This window comes from Aythya fuligula, chromosome 1 (assembly GCF_009819795.1).
Source record: "Aythya fuligula isolate bAytFul2 chromosome 1, bAytFul2.pri, whole genome shotgun sequence".
Lineage (NCBI taxonomy): Eukaryota > Metazoa > Chordata > Aves > Anseriformes > Anatidae > Aythya > Aythya fuligula.
The window spans coordinates 26431422-26452181 of record NC_045559.1 but is presented as its reverse complement, the minus strand read 5'-3'; the positions used below and the strand labels follow the sequence as shown (position 1 = coordinate 26452181).

At 45.4% G+C, this 20760-nt stretch overlaps 1 protein-coding gene across 3 annotated transcripts in view; it reads left to right on the top strand.

The window, feature by feature from the left end:
- ST7 (suppression of tumorigenicity 7) overlaps positions 1-20760 on the top strand; it is a 139674-nt gene that overhangs the window by 55928 nt on the left and 62986 nt on the right. For 2 of the 3 annotated variants that reach the window (XM_032197492.1, XM_032197484.1), the window contains exon 2: positions 18680-18762. In XM_032197492.1, coding sequence (XP_032053383.1) covers positions 18680-18762 — 83 coding nt within the window. Of the gene's footprint in view, positions 1-321; positions 437-18679; positions 18763-20760 lie in introns of those variants that run through there. The other variant, XM_032197501.1, reaches the window with a different exon arrangement.

The following is a 20760-nucleotide window of genomic DNA, read 5'->3' as shown; positions in this document are numbered from 1 at the left end:
CTATGGCTTCATATTCTGCATTGCTCTTAGAGGACAGTGAGTCAGCAAGGCTCTGGGCAGCACCAGGTATGAGGCTCCAGAATATGCAGTGAAACAGGGAAATTTCTGTCAGTTTGTCACTCACTTGTGGATTCTTACTAGCATATAAGCACAGTAATCAGTATGTGGGGTGAGAGGACTGCCTTTAAATAAGGAGTTCTTGTATCTCAGCAAGCTTATTCGGAAAAGTCCCTGCAGTGACTGGTGTTCCCTGTACCTGCAGTGTGACACTTCCAAGTGTGACTTCCCAGACCCCCAAGTGTGGCTTCATGACCCCTGCTGTGTAGCAGTCTCATCCCTGCTCTCGTACACTCCCTCCGTCTTCCTCTCTTTTTTATTCTCTCCTTTTTAAAATAGCAGCATCGGGGGCCAGCCATGTTTGGCACTGAATCTTCACGTAAGTAAATGCATCCCGCTCGCATCCTTTTTCTCTTTCAGCAGAGCTGGCGATCTCGTTGTTGTATCCTGGCGCTTGCGTTCCCCGTGCCGAGAGCTGCGGTGCCAGCCTGTTTACCAAGGGGCGAGAGGTGCTGGAGGGAGGCATCTCCCTTTTTGCTGCGGCTGTGTCCTCCCTGCTGGCATCGTTGGGTTCGGGCTGCCAAAGGATGTGGGGATAAAGGCAGTTTTATTCGGACATGGTATTGATAAGATCACGTCTGTCGACGATCACGTCTGTCAGCGATACAGAGAACAACAGGCAGTCAAGCATGTGGTTATTTTTTAGAGACTATTTTACTGGTAAAAGATTCTTGTGATGTGAAGTCTATTGACAACACAGGAAGTGAAATGAGCAGATGAAAAAAACAATGGACTCAGTTCTGAAGCAGGTGTTTGTGTGTACCAGGCCTGTCTTTCTGGGAGCTGTAAGATCATTTTGGCCTGGCATCAGGGCACGGATGATGCTTTCTTCTGGTGAGTGGATGTGGCTGATGTGCAAGGTAAAGGGTATCATCCAGGAACCATGTGTTCTGCTGGAACTGCTTAATTGGTGCTGTAGGGATGGCAGCGTTCTGGAAACAGGAACACCAAAATGACTTCACCTGGATGAGATTTTAGGCGAGTCGATAGCCATATAACCTACGGTTCTGTGACTTCACACAAATGGCAGAGGCATCACATTACTAGGGTGAAATCCTGGTCCTGCCAATGGCAGTAGCAAAAATTCCCCTGGCTTTGAAGTGTGTAGGTGGATTTTTCCTATGATTCTTACATGAGATCAGACTCAGTGTTTACAAGCCATTTCTGTATCTAAGTTTCCCCTTCTAAAATGTGAATTTGATGCACATTATGTTTAGCAGTGTATGCTGAGATCTACAATGGAAAGGACACTGAAGTGCTATGCAAAATGTATTAGAAGGGATAATCTCCTTATAGCAGTTGTTATAGTTGAAAACAAAACAAAACAACAACAGAAATGAACCTAGAGGCATGCGATCTCTTCTGAAGCAGAAGCCATGTCACTCAGTCTGTTTCCTTTTTGCTCTGAGGTTTTTTGCTTATGGAGGCTTTACTTTGTCCACTGAGTTTTAGAATCATATAATCATTTAGGTTGGAAAAGACCTCTGAGGTCAAGTCCAGACGTTAATGTAGCACTGCCAAGTCTGACTTCTGTGTTGTGCTAGCAGAGCTTTTGTGGCTCTGATGGCCTGAAGACAGAAATGACGTGAGATTTGGAAGAATCTGTAATCTCATGGAAGGGTGGTGGCACAAGAGACCCAGATGTCCTTGCAAGGTGCATGTTTCTGCACATAAGACTTTGTTAATAAAGTCATTTTTATTAGGTACCCAGAAGTCATTCTTCCATTAATTTTACATCAGAAGGCACCACTGCTGTGCTACACACTCCAGCAGCTGCAGTGAATCCCAGCTTGTAGGCTTCAGACTAGACTAGAAATGTAAAAACAGGACGTATAGATGAGCACAAAGGAGGGAGAACCAGATCTTGGGGTGCATCTCTCAGTTTGCTCCCGTAGTTCTGATCATTTTATAAAATCCAAAATGATGACTGTCTTCATTTGCTGCTTCTTTTCACAGTGTTATACCTTATAAAGGGAAAACAGTATTTATGTGAAAATGGATAGCAGAAGTCTAATTTATTGGAAGATTTTTTCATTTATTTCTGCGGGAAAGGTCAAAACAGAGAAATTGGCTGGCTGAAAACATTCATCCAGAAGAGATTCCAGGCAAACAGACTGGGATAAAAAATAGCATCAGTAATATCAGTTATCTTCTTCATGCAGCATCTGTCGTTCTCAGCACAACCTTTTCCTGTTCACCAGGAGACAAAAAAACAGCCTGTTAAGTGACTTCAGGCTGATAATGTCCCTGTACCTTGAAATGGGGCGGTGATTTATCCCATTTTTATGGTTCAGAAGAAGGGGAGAGGGGAGGAAAGGCCCCTTCCCACCCCAGGTCATGAGCCTAAAAACAAGTGAGCATCTACACAAAAGAACCTAAGTGCACGTCTGGGTGCAGGACTGCCCTCAAAACGTCGCTCCTGCAGCACACAGCCCTGGGACAGTTCTTGGGCTGGGTCAAACAAATAAAACGAGATGAAAACCACCAGCTTAAGTAACAGTGTGGGTAAGTGCTTGCACAAGGGTTTAGCTGCTTAGCTGCCATTCCTGTTAATTGCGAGTGGGAAGCTAAATCCCAGGGCTGAAAATCCTCCCCCTGGGGAGACCATTTTAAACAAGGGTTAGCAAGGAAACCATCTTGAGTCTATGGTTCAGTATCACATGAAATAAAGAGGTGGGGGAAGGGGAAGGTGAACTGGAGGAAGAAGAAAAAAATAGAGGTGAATTTTGGTTTTTCTTTTCGTAATGTACATTCTGCCAGGTACCCTTTTTTTGGCATTAGAAAATGGATTCTGATGAACCTCTACTGTTTTACTTCTTGAATTGTGGGTCAGAAATTGTTAGGTAAGGTGCAGCATGTGTAATCTATCATTTGAACTGGAGCGGTGAATTTTGTTACTGCCATCGCAGCGCAGAGCATCTCCATCCCAGCCACCTCCTGGATGAAAGGTGCTGTGTGCTGGATGAAAGGCAAGGGAGCAGAGTTAGACCTCAAGCCCTTCAGCACTGAATTGTTTTTAACTTTTCTCCCAGTTTCTCTTTCTAAGGCACGTGCCTTTTAAAACGTGTGCTGAAAGCTGGAATGCCCGTGCTTGGACAGGGCTCCAGTGCCTGTGTCTGCATGGTTTGGGGTCAGGACAATGTAACCCAAGGCCACGAGGCAGGATTGAAGCACTCTTCTTGCTGCTTTCTGGATGCCGTCAGCCCTGGTTGATGGCCCTTGTGCAGGGAAGGCAGTGTTGTCCCTCACCTGGGCATTGCACCCCGATGTGCGAACCCTGCCAGGCAGTGCAGAAACCGGTTGTGGATTTTGTTCTTGCAATACAGCAGTTGCAGTGAAGCAATTTCCTTTTATTGAACAAGATTATTTTCCTTCAAGGGTAAAGGAATTATTTCATTCTTCCTTTAAATAAAATAAGCCACTGTATTTCCTGGTCATCCTCTCTTCTCCTTCAAATCTGTTTGCTCATCAGCCACTTTCTTACAATCCGTTTCCTGACTTTTCAGCTGAAGTGTACATGTAAGGAAATCTGATTCTACAAAAAGCTTTGGAAAATGATTTACTGAGAAAAATAAATTGTTCTTTGTCAGTGGGGACTTTGAGTGGAGATTTTGCCCATCAGCATTAGATACACGTTTGGCGCATCACTGTTTGACTCGATTGTATGCAGAAAAGTAGCAATTTATGCTGATTTCTTCAGAAATAGGTGTTGTCATCTGTTCCTGGCAGAAAAGACATAAACAGAAGTTTTGCACTCTGGTTTCTTCTCCTGTCTGAGGCCATTTCCAATGCATGCAGATAGGACAGGAGGATATATCTGCTCTGCGTTTTTCAAATGACATTGCAAATGGAAATTAAATTGAACCAGATGGCAGCCGGGATGAATAATTTAGAGCTCGAAGAATAGGAAGGAGCTGCCGTGAAGGCGAGCAAGTGGATGTACATCACAGAAATGAAGGCAAGAGGAAGCTTTAAAGCTGCTGCAGCATGAAGGAAGGTGAGAATGGGCTTGTGTGCTGGTAGCTTGTGCGCTGGGGAGTGAACTCGCACACCTCTCAAACTCCAGGTGCACCCCAAAGACGTGCAGGCACACAGAATACAGTCCTTGGTGTCCATGAGGGCACCTGAGTGATTTGGGGGTGCTTGGAGCACTTCAGAGCCCACTAATGCTGGCCTTCAGCAAGGAATCTGAAATAGCCCCTCAGCTAGCAAAGCCTCTGTGCTATCCCTGTCAGCTGAGTGAGCTGCTTCTGGAGATAAACCTTTCAAAGAAAGGAGAACAACAGTGGGGAAAAATATTCTTCTCCTCAGGGCAAAACAGAGGAGGAAACAGTGGTCCACACAGGGAGAAAAACATGAGGTTATGGCTGTTATTGGAGAATCCCAGGCTTGTTTCATTTCATTTCATGATTTTGCTTCCTTTTTTTTCTGCTCATTCAGTCGCCAAGGCTTGGGAAGAAATCCCTTGGCTCCCCGTGAAGTGAGACCTCAGGGTAGGAGCGGTACGTGCCCGGCACCCCGTGGTGGAGGAAGGAGGTGTGCTGGGGGATGGTGTGCGGCCCTCGGCCATGAGGGCACTGTGCGCCACAGCAGGGCCAGAGTGCAACATGGCGGCAGCGGGGACAGGCCCGCTGTAATTACTGAGTGCCTTTCCGTGCCGCTGAGTCTGTCAGGTGTTGCCTCATCAACACTCATCCAGCCTGGCTTCCTCTGTAATTCACCTGTGTTTCCAAACATGGCACTATGTGGAAGATGTTTGCTGTGTTTTCGTTTTGTGGTGTTTTGGGTCTCCTGACGTGTATCGACATATTTGGTTTTCTCTCACAGCACTGACAGTGGTGGGATGGGCAGGCGGTGACAAGAGGGCTTCATTCCTCTAGACAGGATCCTGTTGCCTTCCCCTTTTTCTTTTTCCTCATAGGACCATTTTGTGTCCATAAAGCATAGTATCGAAAATATTTTGAAGATCTTTGTAAGTCTTTTGTGTCATGGGTTTCTAGCTGTGGCTTGACTAACTAATCTCCAAGCGATTTACCTCTGTGACTATTAAATTGACTTGGGAAAACTCCTGCAATTCCAAAACAACAAGCAGCTTTAGGGAAAAGATAATGGCTCTGTGGCATTTAGTTGATTATCCAAATTACCAATGTGCTTCATGAGCAGCAAACCTGGAGTAGTTTCTTTAGGAGTCTTAGTCCTCAGCGGAAGGAAACCACCACTCTAGAGAAGCCTAAAAATCTGTCATAAGATCCCCAACTCAAGAGATGCATTTTTCCCACAAAGCCATGTTCATAATTCCCAGATAAAAGAAGATTGGATTAATTTATTTCATCCAGAAATTAAACATCCTCAGGGCAAAGGCCTTGTGAATGGGAAAAAAAAATCTGGGTTTTGAAAAACGTTTTTTTTTTTTTTTTTTTTTTTTAGTGTTATGCTTCACTGAGAAAGTTGTTGAGTGCCTTTGGGAAAGGGTTAATGTAATATTTCTTTATTGATATACTCCCGCAGAAGTCAACAAATCTTTCCCCACTGAATACTAACCGAATGCATTTTTAATACGGCTACAAAATGTAATATCTCTTGATCCTATTTCAAGCTTGCAGACCTATTGGCGCCTCTGCTGCCAGCATTGCCTCTGTGCTTGGCTTTGCTGGTGAGCTGTAGCACGTATTCAGGCATCACGCTCCTTCCCGTTGACTCCCTCAGCTGAGGTTTCCTTCAGGCAGCAGTGCCTTAACAAGCTCAGGTGGTTTGCCCTACCTCCCATGGCTGATGAGGTTTCCTGTTTTCAAAGTTTGAACTGGGATCTTTCTGCTCGGAGGCAGCTTTTCACCATTTAGTAAAATATTAATTGGGTAACATGAAAAAAGAGCTCTTCAGGGGACCCATTCCTTGACAGTGCTAATGTGGCTGGAACTCAGTAATCTCCTGTGGGAGCTACTTCCATTTTTAAAAAGTAACAAAAAAAAAATAAAGAGGTGGTAAGCAAATACAGGGAGATCCAAACCCAACACAGCAGGTTATCTGTAGCATTCACTCTTTCTGCTCAAGGGAGTTTTTAAGGCTGCAAGGTTGTGTTAGTTTTTTGTTTCAATCACCTCTGCATACCCTCTCATGCCCTACTTCATCTTCTGGTCCCTGTGCATGGTGCCAGCTGGCACGTCAGCTTTACAGACCACCATAGTGCTGACTGCCGTGCTGTGCTGGGACAGCATGGGTCGGGATCAGCTCTGCTGGAAGGCACTAAATGAAATACCTTTCCTTGGATGTAATCAGCTGTTTTCCATAATGCCATCTGGGTTTGGAGAAAGGTAGTACCAGCCCCAGTCCGTGGAGAAGGCCTGAGAAATTCACTTTGCCAGTGTTTTAGGAAGTTGCGCTGTGGAGGTGAAGAAATCAATGGCCGTAAATGAGTGCAAAGGCAGCTGCTGGTTCAAAATGTTATCGGGGTGTCTTCCTAAGGCACAGAAACTGCACCCCAAAGCACTGCATTCAAAGACTCACAGGCAAGGCAGCCGTGGAGCTGGAAGCAGAACCCAAACTTCATTGTAAATTGCGTGTTGCTCCAGTATTGTCTATCCCGATGTACATCTCTCTGATGGGCACTTCCAGCCAGAAAGTCAGCAGCCCTTCTCCTGGCAGTATTTCGTGCTCCGAATAATGAGCAATGAGGGTTTTGTTGGTCATTTAAATGCCACAACTCCGAGTGCTTAAACACACTTAGCAGGTCCTGAATCCCTCTGTTTATGAGCCAGGTGGCCTTTTGGAAAGCATTAAGTATTCTCCCACAATAATTTTATGTTCCCTCCTTGAGCTTTCTATATGAGACCGTGCTTTGGATATATTGCTGTATTGATTTTGGCATCCTGCCATTCTCAAAGTTTTCTTCTTCTGGATTTTTCTGCCAATGCTGTTGCTCATTCAGGTGTGTGTGTTCAGATGGGAGTCTGGTCCAAGTGCTGCATGCTCGGAGATCACTTTCCTGTTGCTCTCTTTCAAGGGCTAGGCAGGGAGCTGGTTCCCAGCTACAGGTGTGGGGAAAACCGGGGAGCGAGCAGGTGTGAGGTCGCAGAGCTGTTCAATCTTTTTGCTGAGGTCCCCCCACTCCAAAAACAAAACCAAAAAGGGATACAGAAATTTACTATTGCGTTAGGAAAAAACACGGCAAGGTGTAGCTTCAAATACAGCTTTTCAAGGGTGATCTGAGTAGGTCAAATTAAAGAGGAGCTGAAAAAAGTCCAATACAATGATTATCATAATTTACCACCGCAATCTGAGGATGACCGTGGCCATGGTTATTGATCCAAGGTGCACTAATGTGGACAGAAGAAGAACAAGTGGATGTAACAAAACCAAAGCATTTTTACTGCTTATTTTTACAGCATGGCCTTCTCTGGTTGCTGAGTGCAGTGCTCAGAGGTTATGCAGTGTCCTGCTGCATTCAAAAATGAGGACAGGCAGCAGGCCCTTGCTCCGTGCTCAGATCCTGCCAACCCACAGAGAACGGGAAGCTCCCGAGGTGGTCTCACCGCTGTGACTCACCGCCGGCCCGACCCAGCTTTCAAAACCATTTTCTGACTGCAGGAGCTTGATTTGGGCCATGTTAGCCTGATGTTTGAGGAACTTGGAGTTCCCATAGCTCAAGGCAGAGCTGAGGGGGGAACTTGCAAAGACTCCAGCCACTCCCTGCTTGTGCTTGAGACCCCAATGTGCACGGCTATGGAAGTGCAAGGTGCTGTTGGACCAGCCATGCTCCAGGCATGCGCTCCCTTTGGTTCAGCATCTTTCTCACAGGGCAGCACGTAAAAAACAGTGCAAAAATGAGAATGTAGCCTGCTCATCACAAACACTTTTTTTTTTCTTCTTAATCTGCTTTCTCTATCATGGCATCTGCAGTCCAGCTGCTGTCAGTTGCCTGCAGCTTGATGTGGCATGACATGCTGGGTACTTCTGTAGGGTCATTTGCTGAAATGTGGGGATGCAGCGGTCACCTGCTTGGTACTCCCCTGCACAACTCAGGCAGGTGAATGCACATTTACTTTCCCAGGTCCCAGGCTGGACCGAGATGTGGGTGCTTCCAAACACTGCTGAATATTTCACACAGACTTTGAATTTTCAATTTGGAGCCAATGCAGTGTGGGACAGAGCCAACAGCAGGGCTGAGACCAGAGGTTACACTAAGACCTGGGCTGGTTTTATATCTCACACAAGCTTCTCGGTTATCAGGTGCATCTTGTTCAGCTAATTTAGCCTTGCATTTTTCACTTCTGTCTCCACTTGGGCTCAAGAGGAAAAGGGATCTGACGGAGCAGCTGCTGGGTACCAGAGAGGGCTGGGATTAGCATGTTCGCGGGGTGCTGCTGAGCAGCCGGATTTTGGATTTGGTGCCTGTCGTGCACGGTGCCAAACAGCCCTGCTGGGTCCTGCCTCGCTCCTGGTGTGTGCCCTCTCTGCCATGCGTGAGGAGGCCCACCTCTGAAAGGCTGCAGTAATTTTAAGCAGAAGAAAGGAACATTAAAGACGCTATTGTACAGAATGCTGTTGCACAATTGTTCTTAGCCAGAGCAGCTCAGCTCATTTTTGGAATTAAAAACATCAAATATTCAGTAAGAAACACAGTGGGTGTATTGAGCTGCCTTCTCTCCTGGGATTTTATCTTTATTGTTCATGCTAGTGATGTGGTCTAAGTAGCATTTGCCTTCTCATGAAATGAAAGAAGCTTTAAAACCACGGAGAGCCCAGTTCTGTCTGGTGTCCCAAGACATCTGGAGGAAATGGTTGAGAGGGACTCGCTGCGTGCAGTGGCACAGCACCACCTGGCCACAGGCTGGTGGTGCTTTAAGGGTCTTGCTTAGGGTTGTGCCTGCCCTCACTGTGCCATTTGCCGTGCATTTATTTGGAAATTCTCTCTGTGTAGCTCGCTCTGTTGAACATCATTGTTATGCAAAATTCTCCACCAGAGTTGGTCTCCTTATCAGCTGGGACCTGAATGCAGATTTCAGCTTTGTCTACAGCGTTGCCACTGAGCCTTTTCCATTTTATTAAGTTTCGGGTGTCCCAAGGGATTGCTAGACAATGGAAATTGTCCTGCACTTGTCAAATCTGGTGCTGTGCTTTCTGTGAAAATCCCCAAAAGGGAGGCAAAGAGGTAAAAGTTTTCTACTTAACTTGTCTTCTTCTCCATTTGGTACAATTACTGTGTGAGTCACTCGGCTTTAGGAGTGCTGTGAAGGGGAAGGTTGATTATTACATACATAAACCTAATGAATCACACTTGCTAGAAAATTCATTTCTCCCTTCCTTTTGTGCTACATCACCCAGACCATCAATTACTGGAAAAAATGTCCCGGCTGCATACAGAAATTTAAAATGGGCAGCGCAGAGAAAAATGGCATGAACGCCCTATTGATTTTGTAGGGAGGAAGCAGAGCTGAGTTTTCCGTGCCAGGATAGTGATATTAGCCACTGCGGATCTCCAGGGAATTCTCATGAGGTTGCTGCCTCTAATTACAAAGATGTTTTCCCGTCACCTCTATTCCAAGAAGCACCTTGCTAGTTCTTGCATGCGGAGATCAGCATCGGAGAGACTCTTAAAATAGACGTGCTATATAGGGAAGCTATCAAGGTTAGGATAGGAATGTCAGGAACGGAATAATTTTCCAGAACTTAAAAAAAATGCATCTGAAAAACAGTCGAAATGTCAGTCAGGATGCAAATTGCAGTTTTTCCTTGCCGAGGCAATTTTTTGAAAGCACTGAACACGGCGATCCCCATCTTTGTTGAACGCAACACGCAAGGACAGATGTGCCACTGCCCGTACCCGCAGGCTTGGTGCTCGTAGCAAATCCTTCCTGAACAAAAGGAGGCACGAAGGGAGGCTGCAGGGCAGCAGAGGGTGTCCTGTTCTTGTGCCTCTTTTTGTCTCAGCATGGGAATAGCTGCTCAGAGAGAGGCTCCTGGATAATAGGAACCCATGGGATGTTTTGGCTTTTGTGGAAGGCCAGTAGCTGGTTGTGAACACGCTTTGCCTGATTTGTCTCTCTAAAGTAGATTGGCCTTTGTTAGCTATGCATTGGAATTAATCACTGTGGCAAACTTTTAGCTGAGGGCGTTCTTAGACAGCTAATGGCCCCAAATCAAAGAGTCAGTGGGGCTGGTGCCTCCCTGAGCGTTGTTACACGAGAGAAGGGGGCAAAACTTGGGCTGTGAGAGAGCTGTGCTGAGCCGGCACTTGAAGCAAAAGCCATTAATTGTCTTAAATGACTCCAGATAATGATGTTTAGTAATTGGCTTCTGTTTTAATACAGCTTTGAAAGGCTAACCCATGTAAATCTGTGTAATGCCTCGGGACGAGGGACAGCTGAGGTAACAGGTAGGTTTGACTTCACAGGCAGTGCCTGGCCTCACTGGACAAGACCCGAGCAACTCAGTTACACTGGGGAGCTGATGCTAATAATTTTAAAGCACATTAGGGATTTGTTTGAACACTTCGGGGTGCAGACTGCTTCTGTGAAAAATCAGGGGATTTTGTCGCAGTACTTAGGTACATTTTTGCAGTGAAATACATCACTGTTGATTTTCAGTGGAGCCCAACCGCTGTCTGCCTTAAGTCTTAAAACCATCCAGCTGATAAAGGTGCCACGGCTGTACTCTGAAGAGCTCGGTGTACTGCTCTCTGCTGTACGAGTGAGGTGCTGGCCACACATCTGAAAGAAGGTAGAAGTCTGTGCACAGCGATGCTCCGAAATCACAAGAGACCATCAGGGAGCACAGCCTCACCTGACGGGAGCATCACAGCAGAATTTCCCCTGGTTTTGTGCTGGGGAAATCGCTGTTAGGCGCACATGCAGATATGTTGGTGGCTAGAGTATGGAGCTGCAAGCTGACTGTGAAGGTGCCTGGTTCTGCCCACAGCTCCCCTGTAGCATTGCATCGTGAAGGATATTCCCCATCACAAGCCTGAGAGAGCACCTCCTCTTGCAGTAAGCACAGTGCTTAAGTACAAATTAAGACAAGGACCCGTATGTTACTTGAAACTTTAAAATCTGCAGGGGAGACGTGTATGCTGACAGCGTTTCAAATCGCCTGGCAAGCAAACTGATTGTAGAAGAGTTGAGGTTGAAAGTGCTGCAAGAGAATTTAGCCAAGAACCAAGCAACAGCCGGACCTTACACATGCACATCTCTAAAAACCCAACTGGAAGTATCTTTACTCAGTACGTCGCTGCTCATCCTTCATGTGTCATTCTTATTTGTCCCAGTTCTTCCCTCCCACTTCTGCATTATTAATGCCAGGACTCTGCTTTTAGCAGCGGGGCACTGTGCTGGCCATGCAGAAAGGCACAGGAGTTTAATCCCTGACAGCCGAGGGCTCTGAGGTCCCAGGAAATGGTTTCTCCCTCATTTACCTTTCTTTAAATGGAAGTGCTGGGGTTTGTTGCCAGTGGTAGTTTTTTTTCTAAGCACGGCTTTTGCTGCCAATATATTAGCAAATCCTGGTGTTCAGTCAGCATGCCCTACAATTAACAGGAGCCGTGTAATTAATTCATGTCACCGCTGCATTGTGAAAGCAAGAGGAAATGTTCCCCATCCTTTGGCAGGGGGCAGCAAATGTGGCAGCAAATTTGCATTACAGTAGCTGCTTTCATGGAGGAAAATTGATCTTTTTTTTTTTCTCCATACTTTTATTCTCCCCAAATCCACTAGATAGGGAGCTCATGATCTCAGTCAAATGGGATAGCAAAATATGTGCTGGAGTCTGGCTGTCCTGCGTTGGTTCTGGTAAATTCACGGGTGCTTTTCTTGGGCTGGGATACAGTGGATCCTGTACCTGCGTGTGCTGCCTGTCTGTTCCTGGGGGAAAGCTTAGCAGCTGCTGAAAGGCCAGAGTTTGCAGGCAGCTCGGTTACAAAGGTGCGGGGGTACCTCGATGCCCTGGGCTGCAGGCTCTGGCTGCGCAGCGATAGCCCTGCCTCATCCATGGGAAGAGGAAATAGGGAGAAAATGCACAGGTGGGGGCAGCAACCTTAAGCATCACCTTGTGTTAAGGATCTCAGTTTGTGAGACAAGGCACTGGGTGTGTTTGAGGCCGTGGAATAGCTTGCTGGCAGTATTGCTTCCCCAGACGACCAAAGCTGTTAGCGTTGCCTTTAGCATTTCTCCCGGTGAAAGATGCCCCTGGATCTCACACCGTCTTCTGCTAGAATAAAAATAGCCTCTGTTTACCTTCACCTTGCATGGGATGTTTCTTGTGGGCTTTTTTTGCCTCTGTCTCTGTGATTTGTCCTCCTTTCTACGGGCTCATTTTTATTGTCATCCCATTTTTCATTTTCTTTTAATTTATCTGTATATTCTCCTTGTCTATCCGAGTTGGTTTTCTTTTCTCTTCCCCCTTTCCCTTTGATACCACACACTATGAAGTCATGCTAGAGTCTATGTGTTGTTTTTTTTTTGTCTTCCAGTCCTGGATTTTTTCATTCACCTGTACTTCAAGGTTTCTCCTCCCAGAGCAGATTTTTCTCTAACTTTTTCAACCATTTTTTCCCTCTCTCTCTGGCCTTGTTTTGCCTTCCCCTCTGTACCTCTGTCCTTCTGCCCTCAGCTCCGTGATGGCTCCCATCTCTTACCAGTTATGTTTCCCTGCATCTTATTCTCAGTGGGGACAAGCAAGCCTCATGTCTAACAGCCTGAGTGGTTAATGCACTCAGAAGGACACAGTGTACTCATGCAAGTCCCACAGGCTCACAAACCAGCACAAATTCTTGTTAGGACTGAGCCAAAACTGATCTGATCGCTTCTGGACGTTATAGCATGAATGTAGACCTGGTGTTGAGAGGCAGGCCAGTACTGATCATCGTGTCACATCGGCTTTCAGATATTTAATGCATTAAAATGTTGAGGAGAATGATCATGTTGGATTAGTTAGCAAATCTCAGGCAGGAGTGGTTGGGGAAAACGCGCTGAGTTTGGTTAAGCTTTGTTTCGGTTTTCTGTGCTGGGCATAATGAGCTCAGTGGGCCACTGGGTCACAAAGCGGTGAGAAAATTATTGCCGTCATCTGCAACCTTCAAAATTCTAATTTTTTTTCCAGTTATGAATAAAGTCGGATGATTTTGACCTGGAACTGGTACTGCATTATTGCCTTCTGCTGGTTCTGCTCGTTGGGCTGTGGTTTGTGGCTGAAGGCCTCCCCCATGCTGCCAAAACTTCCTTCCAGGACAGACCATTGACAGGCACTGCCCCTTCTTCATGTGGTGAAGGCATTGCGTGGAAAGGGCAAACGTTTACATGTAAGGTGAGGAAACGTGGAAGAGAGAGAGTGGTGGTGGTGCTTCAGCCTGGAAAGCCTACCGAGAGGTACTGGTAACAGCAGCACTCTGTGCAGGCCTTGGTAGTTACCCAAGTTTGGTATTTATCTGAAGTAACAGCTACCTGTTGGCACGCCACCTGGGCTCTGATCCAGCCTGCACAGAGCAGGAGATGACTTCCCTGGCCATTAGACCCGGCTCCGAGTGTCTGAATGTGACTCCCATTCCGCCTCGTGCCTTCGGGACAAGCGGAGGTGGTTGAGCAAAGTGAGTGGGCATCTGGATTTCCTTGTGCGCAGCACAGACACCGATTGTTCCTGCCGGGAGCGGCCACGGGTCTGCTTCTGAGAGTCAGAAGTTTTCAGGTTTTGAAAACAGAGCCGCACAGAGGGCCTTGGAGAAGGAAGTTGCACGGAGTTTGCAACAACTCACGTAAAAATGAAACTCACTCTGGAGCGTTCCTGAACTGTTGGATGTCCACTTCTTCTTTGGCAATTTCTTCAAGAAGCCTGAAGAAGTACAAAAAAAATCTTGGTAGCTTCCCAAGGGAAACCCTGGTGAATGGCGAGGCTTTGTTTGTTTGTCTTTCCTGAGGCAGTATCACATGCTGCTCTTAAATCTGGTGGGGTTTGTATTTATACCGAGATGGAGGCCATTGCAGGAAAGGATGTGTAATTCAGCGTGACCCTAGCAGGGCTTCCCAAGTGTATTGCTGGGCCTCTTCTGAAGGATGATTCGAGAGTTCAGAAAGGTTACATGTAAATAGTTCAGTTAAAGGCCAGAGTACGCAGTGCATCCTACTCAGAGAGAATTTCATAAGTTTATTAAAAGAAGTTTATTGAACAGCTTTATTTCAGCATTTTGGCTGCCACTGTGGTAGAGGAGTTCATGTGACAGCTTTGAGTCGGGGCTACGTTAATCCATGGTGAGGCCCCTGTGCAATAAGCCAGTCCCTGCTGCATCCTCTACACCATGTCTGAACACCAGCTCGAAGGGGTTTTGTAGCGAAAAGAAGCTGAGGTGCCGTGTCAAGGATCCTCAACAACAGGACCTTCTTCGCTTCTCGCCAGTCTCCGGGACTTGGGCTCTGGGGTCACAAGACCTCACATTGTTTTGCATACCTTGCATAGCGTAATTATCTGGTACAACACCATGATGGTGATAATTTCACCAGTTTAAGCCCAGTATTTCCCTCCTGCGGTGGTTCCTCACATGCTTGAAATGTGAACGCCTCAAAGTGCTTGAAGAGATTGGTAAAGCAACGTATGTCAGTGCCACCTTGAGCAAGGCATTGTGCACGATTTGAGGATGCTGTTGCTTGAAAAAAAAAGCTGGATGATCTCCCTTTATTCTTTATCCCCGTGTTCAGAAAGAATCATGGGCAGTGGCAATAAACATGTCCAACAGGAATGAAATGGTGTTAGCTTTTCAGAACATTTCAATCACCTCTTTCGATTAGCCTCAGCAGACTGGGGCTTGTGCGCTTTTTTGCCTTGTCCGCCGTGAATTGAATTGGTTGTAAATTGGCCGTAAATTCATCTCTGGGCATGCAGGGTTAGCAGTGACACAGGAATCCTTGTTATACAGTAGGACGGAATGATTTACCAGTGTAATGCCAGCAACTTTGGAAATGTCAATAGTACCTTTCTGTGGATGACTCAAGCATGATTAAAACGAAAGCAATAAAGAGAAGGGAGGAAAGGCAGGGGGCTTATTTTTAGGGCCAGAAATGTCTCATAAGCAGACATGCGTGGCTTGTTTGGACAGCATTTATAGGTCGTGCTGGTTTTCTTTACAAAAACAGGCTGTGCTGTATTCCATCGGCTCCACTAACACACCTGAAATAAATCACTCACTATCAAAAGCCTCTGTAAATAATTGGGATGTAACCATGATTTCAAGTGAGTTGCCACTGTAGGGACATTGGGCAATTCGTGTTAAATGTAGGCACGCTTCTCTCTCTGGACATCCATTAGATGCCTTTAATGCATATAAGATAACTCAAAAGAGGATTGATTTTTACTTTGGGGATTAACATCATGAGAACTGGCCCTTGAAGTAGTTTCCACTGAAACAGAGACTGAATTCTCATCGACTTCAGCATGAAAACAGTCTGACCGCAACTCCTCCAGTGCTTGGTTTTATTGTTTTGGAAATATGTTTCTTATTAGAAAGTGTTTGCTTTAGTTAATAATATTTACAGAGACAAAGGGACCGGGGAGGTGGTTAATAATTGGCAGAAGTTGATAGTTTTCATAACGGAACAGAAGGTTCTTTTATTAATCAGTGGGAAGAAGAGCAGCAGAGGGATTAGAGAGAAGCAGGCCAGCTAAGTAGCTCTGCTAATTGCGCGCGACTGCAAATGAAGCAGCAGAGCCGTGCTGGTCAGCTGGGAGACAGGACCCCACGGCCTGAGAGCATCCAGCATCGCACCGGCTCGCCTCGCCAGTCCCCACGGTGAGGCTGTAAAAGCGGACGACTGTAGCAGCCTCTAGCAAAGAGCACGGACGAGCACCAGCATACACGCCAGTGAGGAATAAACCAGCCACAGTGGTGCAGATGACAGATAAATAAAAGCCTATCTCCGTTCGGATCTGATTGCCTGTAAATCAGAACCAATTGCTCCTAACAGAGGTGGTGACAGACCAAAGCCAACATCAGTTCTTATGGCGCTCGCTCCTTCTGCTCTGCTGGTGAGCAGCTTGCAGTCTGCTTTGCGGGGAGGGCTCTTCCAAGGGGGGATGCTTTCCACGGGGTGGTGCGTACTGATAGCAGGCAGTGATGGTAGGTGAGCATGCTGTCACTGCTTCAGGAATTTTGTGCTCTTAGCAGCATTTTTTAATTAAAGAGGCGGTGGGAATTTAAAGCAAATAGACTATATCCGTGTTCAGATGGCTGCCTTTGCATGGAATCTTCTGAAACGCAGGAGGCTCAGATGGTAAATTTGGTAAATTTTAATTTTATTTTATTTTTTAATTTAATGCCTTTGAAATTCAAATTTCCTCTAGGGTAATGTTTCTACTTTAATAGGAAAAGTTGTGGCATTCCATGAGCTATGAAGCTACGGCAGAGGAGGAGAGGAGAAGGCACCTCTGTAAAGCTCTCCTGCTGCTTGGCTCTTGGTGTTATTGTTGGCACTGCAGCAGCCCTGGGCTGCACGGGGAGCATGCATAGCTATACCCCACGACAGAGTATTTTCTCCCAGGAATATCCTGACCTCAGCAGAGGAAGCAATTTCACTGGCAGGCTGAAATATCCCCAGTGACTCTGTTTGATTATGTCTCTGGTTTACATTTGCATTCCAGGATGAGGAATGTTTCTTCTACAGGACTCATGGGTGGTTTGTAGAAGCTAAAGCTATTTTGGTGTCTGTCTTCCTCTTCTTTCTTAGTAGGTACTGGGACTGGAGTAAGCAGGGACTACTATTTCAAAGTCAGTTTGTATTAGACATTAAAAAAAAAAAAAGGAAGGAAACAGGAAAAAGAAAAAAAAAGCAATGAGATGTGGGAAAATCCCAGCTGTTGAACCAGAGCTGGTATAAATCAGTGTAAGGGTGATTACACTGCACACGGTAAGGTGGGGGATGTTTTGCTGATTCACAGTAACTGAGAATTTGGCACCCAACTCATCTGTGAAAAATAATGGGAGATGGAATTAAAAGCCACAGACTAGTTCTTTACAATATCAGCTTGATGCTTGATGCTATTCCAGTGGAGCAGAAAATGACACATTTTAATAATTTATGGCTTTTTCGAGAAAAAAAAAAACACACAACAGTGACTAACTATACAGCTAAAATCCAAACAAAGCAGCTAATTTGCAATGTTTCAATCACTTTTAGCAATGCATTTCTGGAAAACAATTTTCTATTTTACTGGTTATGGAAAATTAATCAAATGTTTGATGATTTGTATCCCGCTGTCGTTGTCTTCCCTTCATTTCTCCGCTCTACGTTCTTTAACTTCAGCAAGTGTCATTTCTAAAGGGAACAGCATGAGCAGGGGGCCTCCCACCTACATCTACGGGTCTTTTATCAGTGTTTTTAAATGACTGTTCAGTAGGTAGGCTGCTACAAGCCTGTTAAATTTACCTGCTAACTACTGTCAGCTCCTTCTTCAGACACGGATGGAGATGACTAGAGCATTTTGATCCATATGCACGAATGTACACGTGTGTGTGTATGTGTGAGAAATACTTTGGCACCAGTTCAGGATGGGACCAGGAAGGTTTTTTACAGACGATATTCTAAGTTTAATGGACAGCAGCTCCATTCATACAAGATGGAGGTGATGGGTAGTTGACGTTTTCTCTTTCAACATCTGGGATTTAGCATTAAGAGCTCCAGTTCTCTCTAATAGCTTCTGTGGAGTATCCAAAAACTACTAAAAGGTTATTTAATTTTCTCAAGTCCATAGGGATTTTCTGGGGGGGGCTGAGCAAGACTGCCTGTTGATTCTCTGAGCAGCTTCCACAATGTGATAGGACTAGAAAAGCCCTTTGAATTTCCAGGAGTGCGTACAAATGGTTTTGTTGTGCTTGCAGCTTGTCTGGCTTTGCTTCTGCCCTGGATAGGGCAGATTATATCCTAGATGATCTAGACAGTGGTGGTGTTGTTGCTGTGGTTTTAATAAAATCTATCAGAAAGCCTTCTAGGTCTTTTCCTAATCTGTGTTATGCATTTATTCGCTATTGCCGTACTATCTGTGTGCTTCGCTAACTGTAATGCAGAGGAACGAGTTAGGGAGAGGCTTTTATCTCCTACTTGGTAAGTGAGGAAAGAAGAAGGAAGGCAATGAAAAGTAACAGGCTTTAAGAAATTGTTTCAACAAAGATGATGCAGGATGTTGAGACAAAGTTGGACACAACACATCGAGACCAACCCATAAGATTTCTAACTGCAATGGAGTAGCAGAGGCAGATAACCGGATATCTTTATATATCACGGGGAATCCTGAAGTCAGGGGCAGCAGAATGCTGCCTGCAGTAGGAGAGACCCGTCCGTACATGTGTGTGACTGGTTTACATTGCCTCGTGATTGACTCTGGTGAAAACAAAACTCTGCATGTAGCAGTCTCATCTTCTACTTTGTCATGCGAGGCAGGTGAAACAGGATGTTCTTGGAAGTTTTTTATCAGAATTAAGCTAATAACTTGCTTGAAGTTGGAGAGCAGCTGGGAGGGGGAGGGGACGCATGGGGTGAACATGTCCTGCTCTTGTACTCATGGTTTCCTCTCTTTTTTTTTTTCTCTTTTGCAGTGAGTATGTTTTTGAACACGTTAACCCCCAAGTTCTATGTTGCCCTGACAGGCACCTCCTCATTAATCTCGGGACTTATTTTGGTAAGTACCAGATATATTAATATCACTTTACAAATTGATTCATGCAGAATGGGATTTTAAGCTTTGATGAGATGTCGTTTTTGTTTTCTAAGCCTACATTTTGCAGCACGTAAATTTTGCCCTTCTATTTCTGTTTAAAAAAGAGAGGAAATGCTTCAGCACTATATTTCTTTGAAGAAAAAAATCTTGAAGGACAGTGTGCCCCGCTAACAAACAACCCTATAATACATCAGAACAAGTGCTTGCACATTAAGTGCTTCCATTGACAAGTACTACAGAAATAACAGGACTGGTGAAAAGAAGAGGAGGAGAGGCACCAACTCTCTCAGCTTCGCTTGCTCAGTTTAGACAGTTGCAGCAGGATTTCCTAGAGAAACAGTGACTAGAATATCAGCAACATGCCTAGTTCTACTACCACAATTCCAAAGGCAGATTATTTCACATCTTCACTTTAAAAATCTTTCTCAATGCATGTCTGCCTATTTGTTTAAAGGTCTAAAGAATATTTTCAAACCACTTAAAAAAAAAACCAACAAACTCCTCCCATGTATAATCCCTGAGGGCTTCATCGTGCAAATCGATGCAGGGGACTGAATCACAATGCCATCACAGCGCAGGAGTCGAAAACAGAGCATTTGCTCTGGATTTTATTCAGTGTCTTCACAGAAACAAACTGAGGTGAAAAAGTCCAACAATCTGCAAGATGTTCTTGGGTATTATGCTTACGCTGAGTAAAGCTGAGAGTGGCTTTCTGCTGACACAAATGAAGGTCAACATCGGGGGCTGGTTCATGTCACCGTGTATCTGCTGACCTCAGAGGAGCTCTCACTTGCACACTGCTTGTTGTAGACAAAGAAATGCCACCCTTCACTCCTAAATGCCTGTGAGACTCTCATCACTTGGATGATTTCAGGTATAAAGCATCAGGTGCACTGCTGCTCTGCCTTGCTCTGGGGTTTGCTTGTGGCAGAAAGCAATTACTTAATGCCTGCACCTTGGGCATTCAGCATGACTGCATGGATCGAGCCCCAAAGCACAGGACGGAGCTCTGGAGACATGAGCAGTTCTTTCAGAACATGAACGCTGAGGTGCAGCAGCCAGACCTGCAAGACTTGGTGCAACAAAACGCACAGGAGGAATGTTAAATTCAGTAATCTCAGTAATCTCGCTCACAAAGGAGAAGTGTCAAAAGGCCAGGCCCCACGAACAAGATGAGGAGTGAGGGAAATACATGGGTTCCACAGGCACAATCCCATATTTGTTGCTGGACATCGAAGACAGCTGGAGGAAGTGGCAAGGAAAAAAATAGTATGTATCTATGGAAATATGTTACAGAATCAAACAGGAACAAAAACCTGAGAGAGAGGCTAGATTATTTGTAACTAAAGTGTTTGTGTATAGCATGATAGCAAATGTAAGTTACATTTTGTACTGTAGTCAGGAAGGCAATTTCTGAGGAATGAGCTCAGTAGGAGACTTGTGAGCAAGCAATTGCTAAGTGCGGTGCTTAGATGGAAAGTGCAAGAAGCAGGTGGCAAGTTGCATTCATGGCTGCGGTATGGTAAAGGGGAAAAGGGCACCTACAGAAGTCTTCCAAGAAGAGATGAGACCGAGTGAGCCTTAGCCAGAGAAATTTCACTAAATGGTGCATGATAGAGTCCTTTATGAATAAATTAAAGGAACAGTGCGGTGATGGAGGTGTAGACAAAGACTGAAAGAAGACTGAAAGCCTGTTTTGTGTTGAAAGCCTTTTTTGTGGACCTTCACTTCTGCTGTCAGTTTTTGCTGCTTATACGCCACCATCCTAAACGTGCAAAAGACACATAGGCCAGGCAGGTGACAGTCAGGAACCCTAGGCTGTAGGGAAAGTGTATGTGCTGAGAGGAACATGTGATCTGTAAACTGGATGATGGAAAAAGAACTCAGCAGGGATGGCCATGGAAAGAAGAAACTGCAGCTTAAGTAGATCATGGAGGATGGTCATCATCAGGATCATCA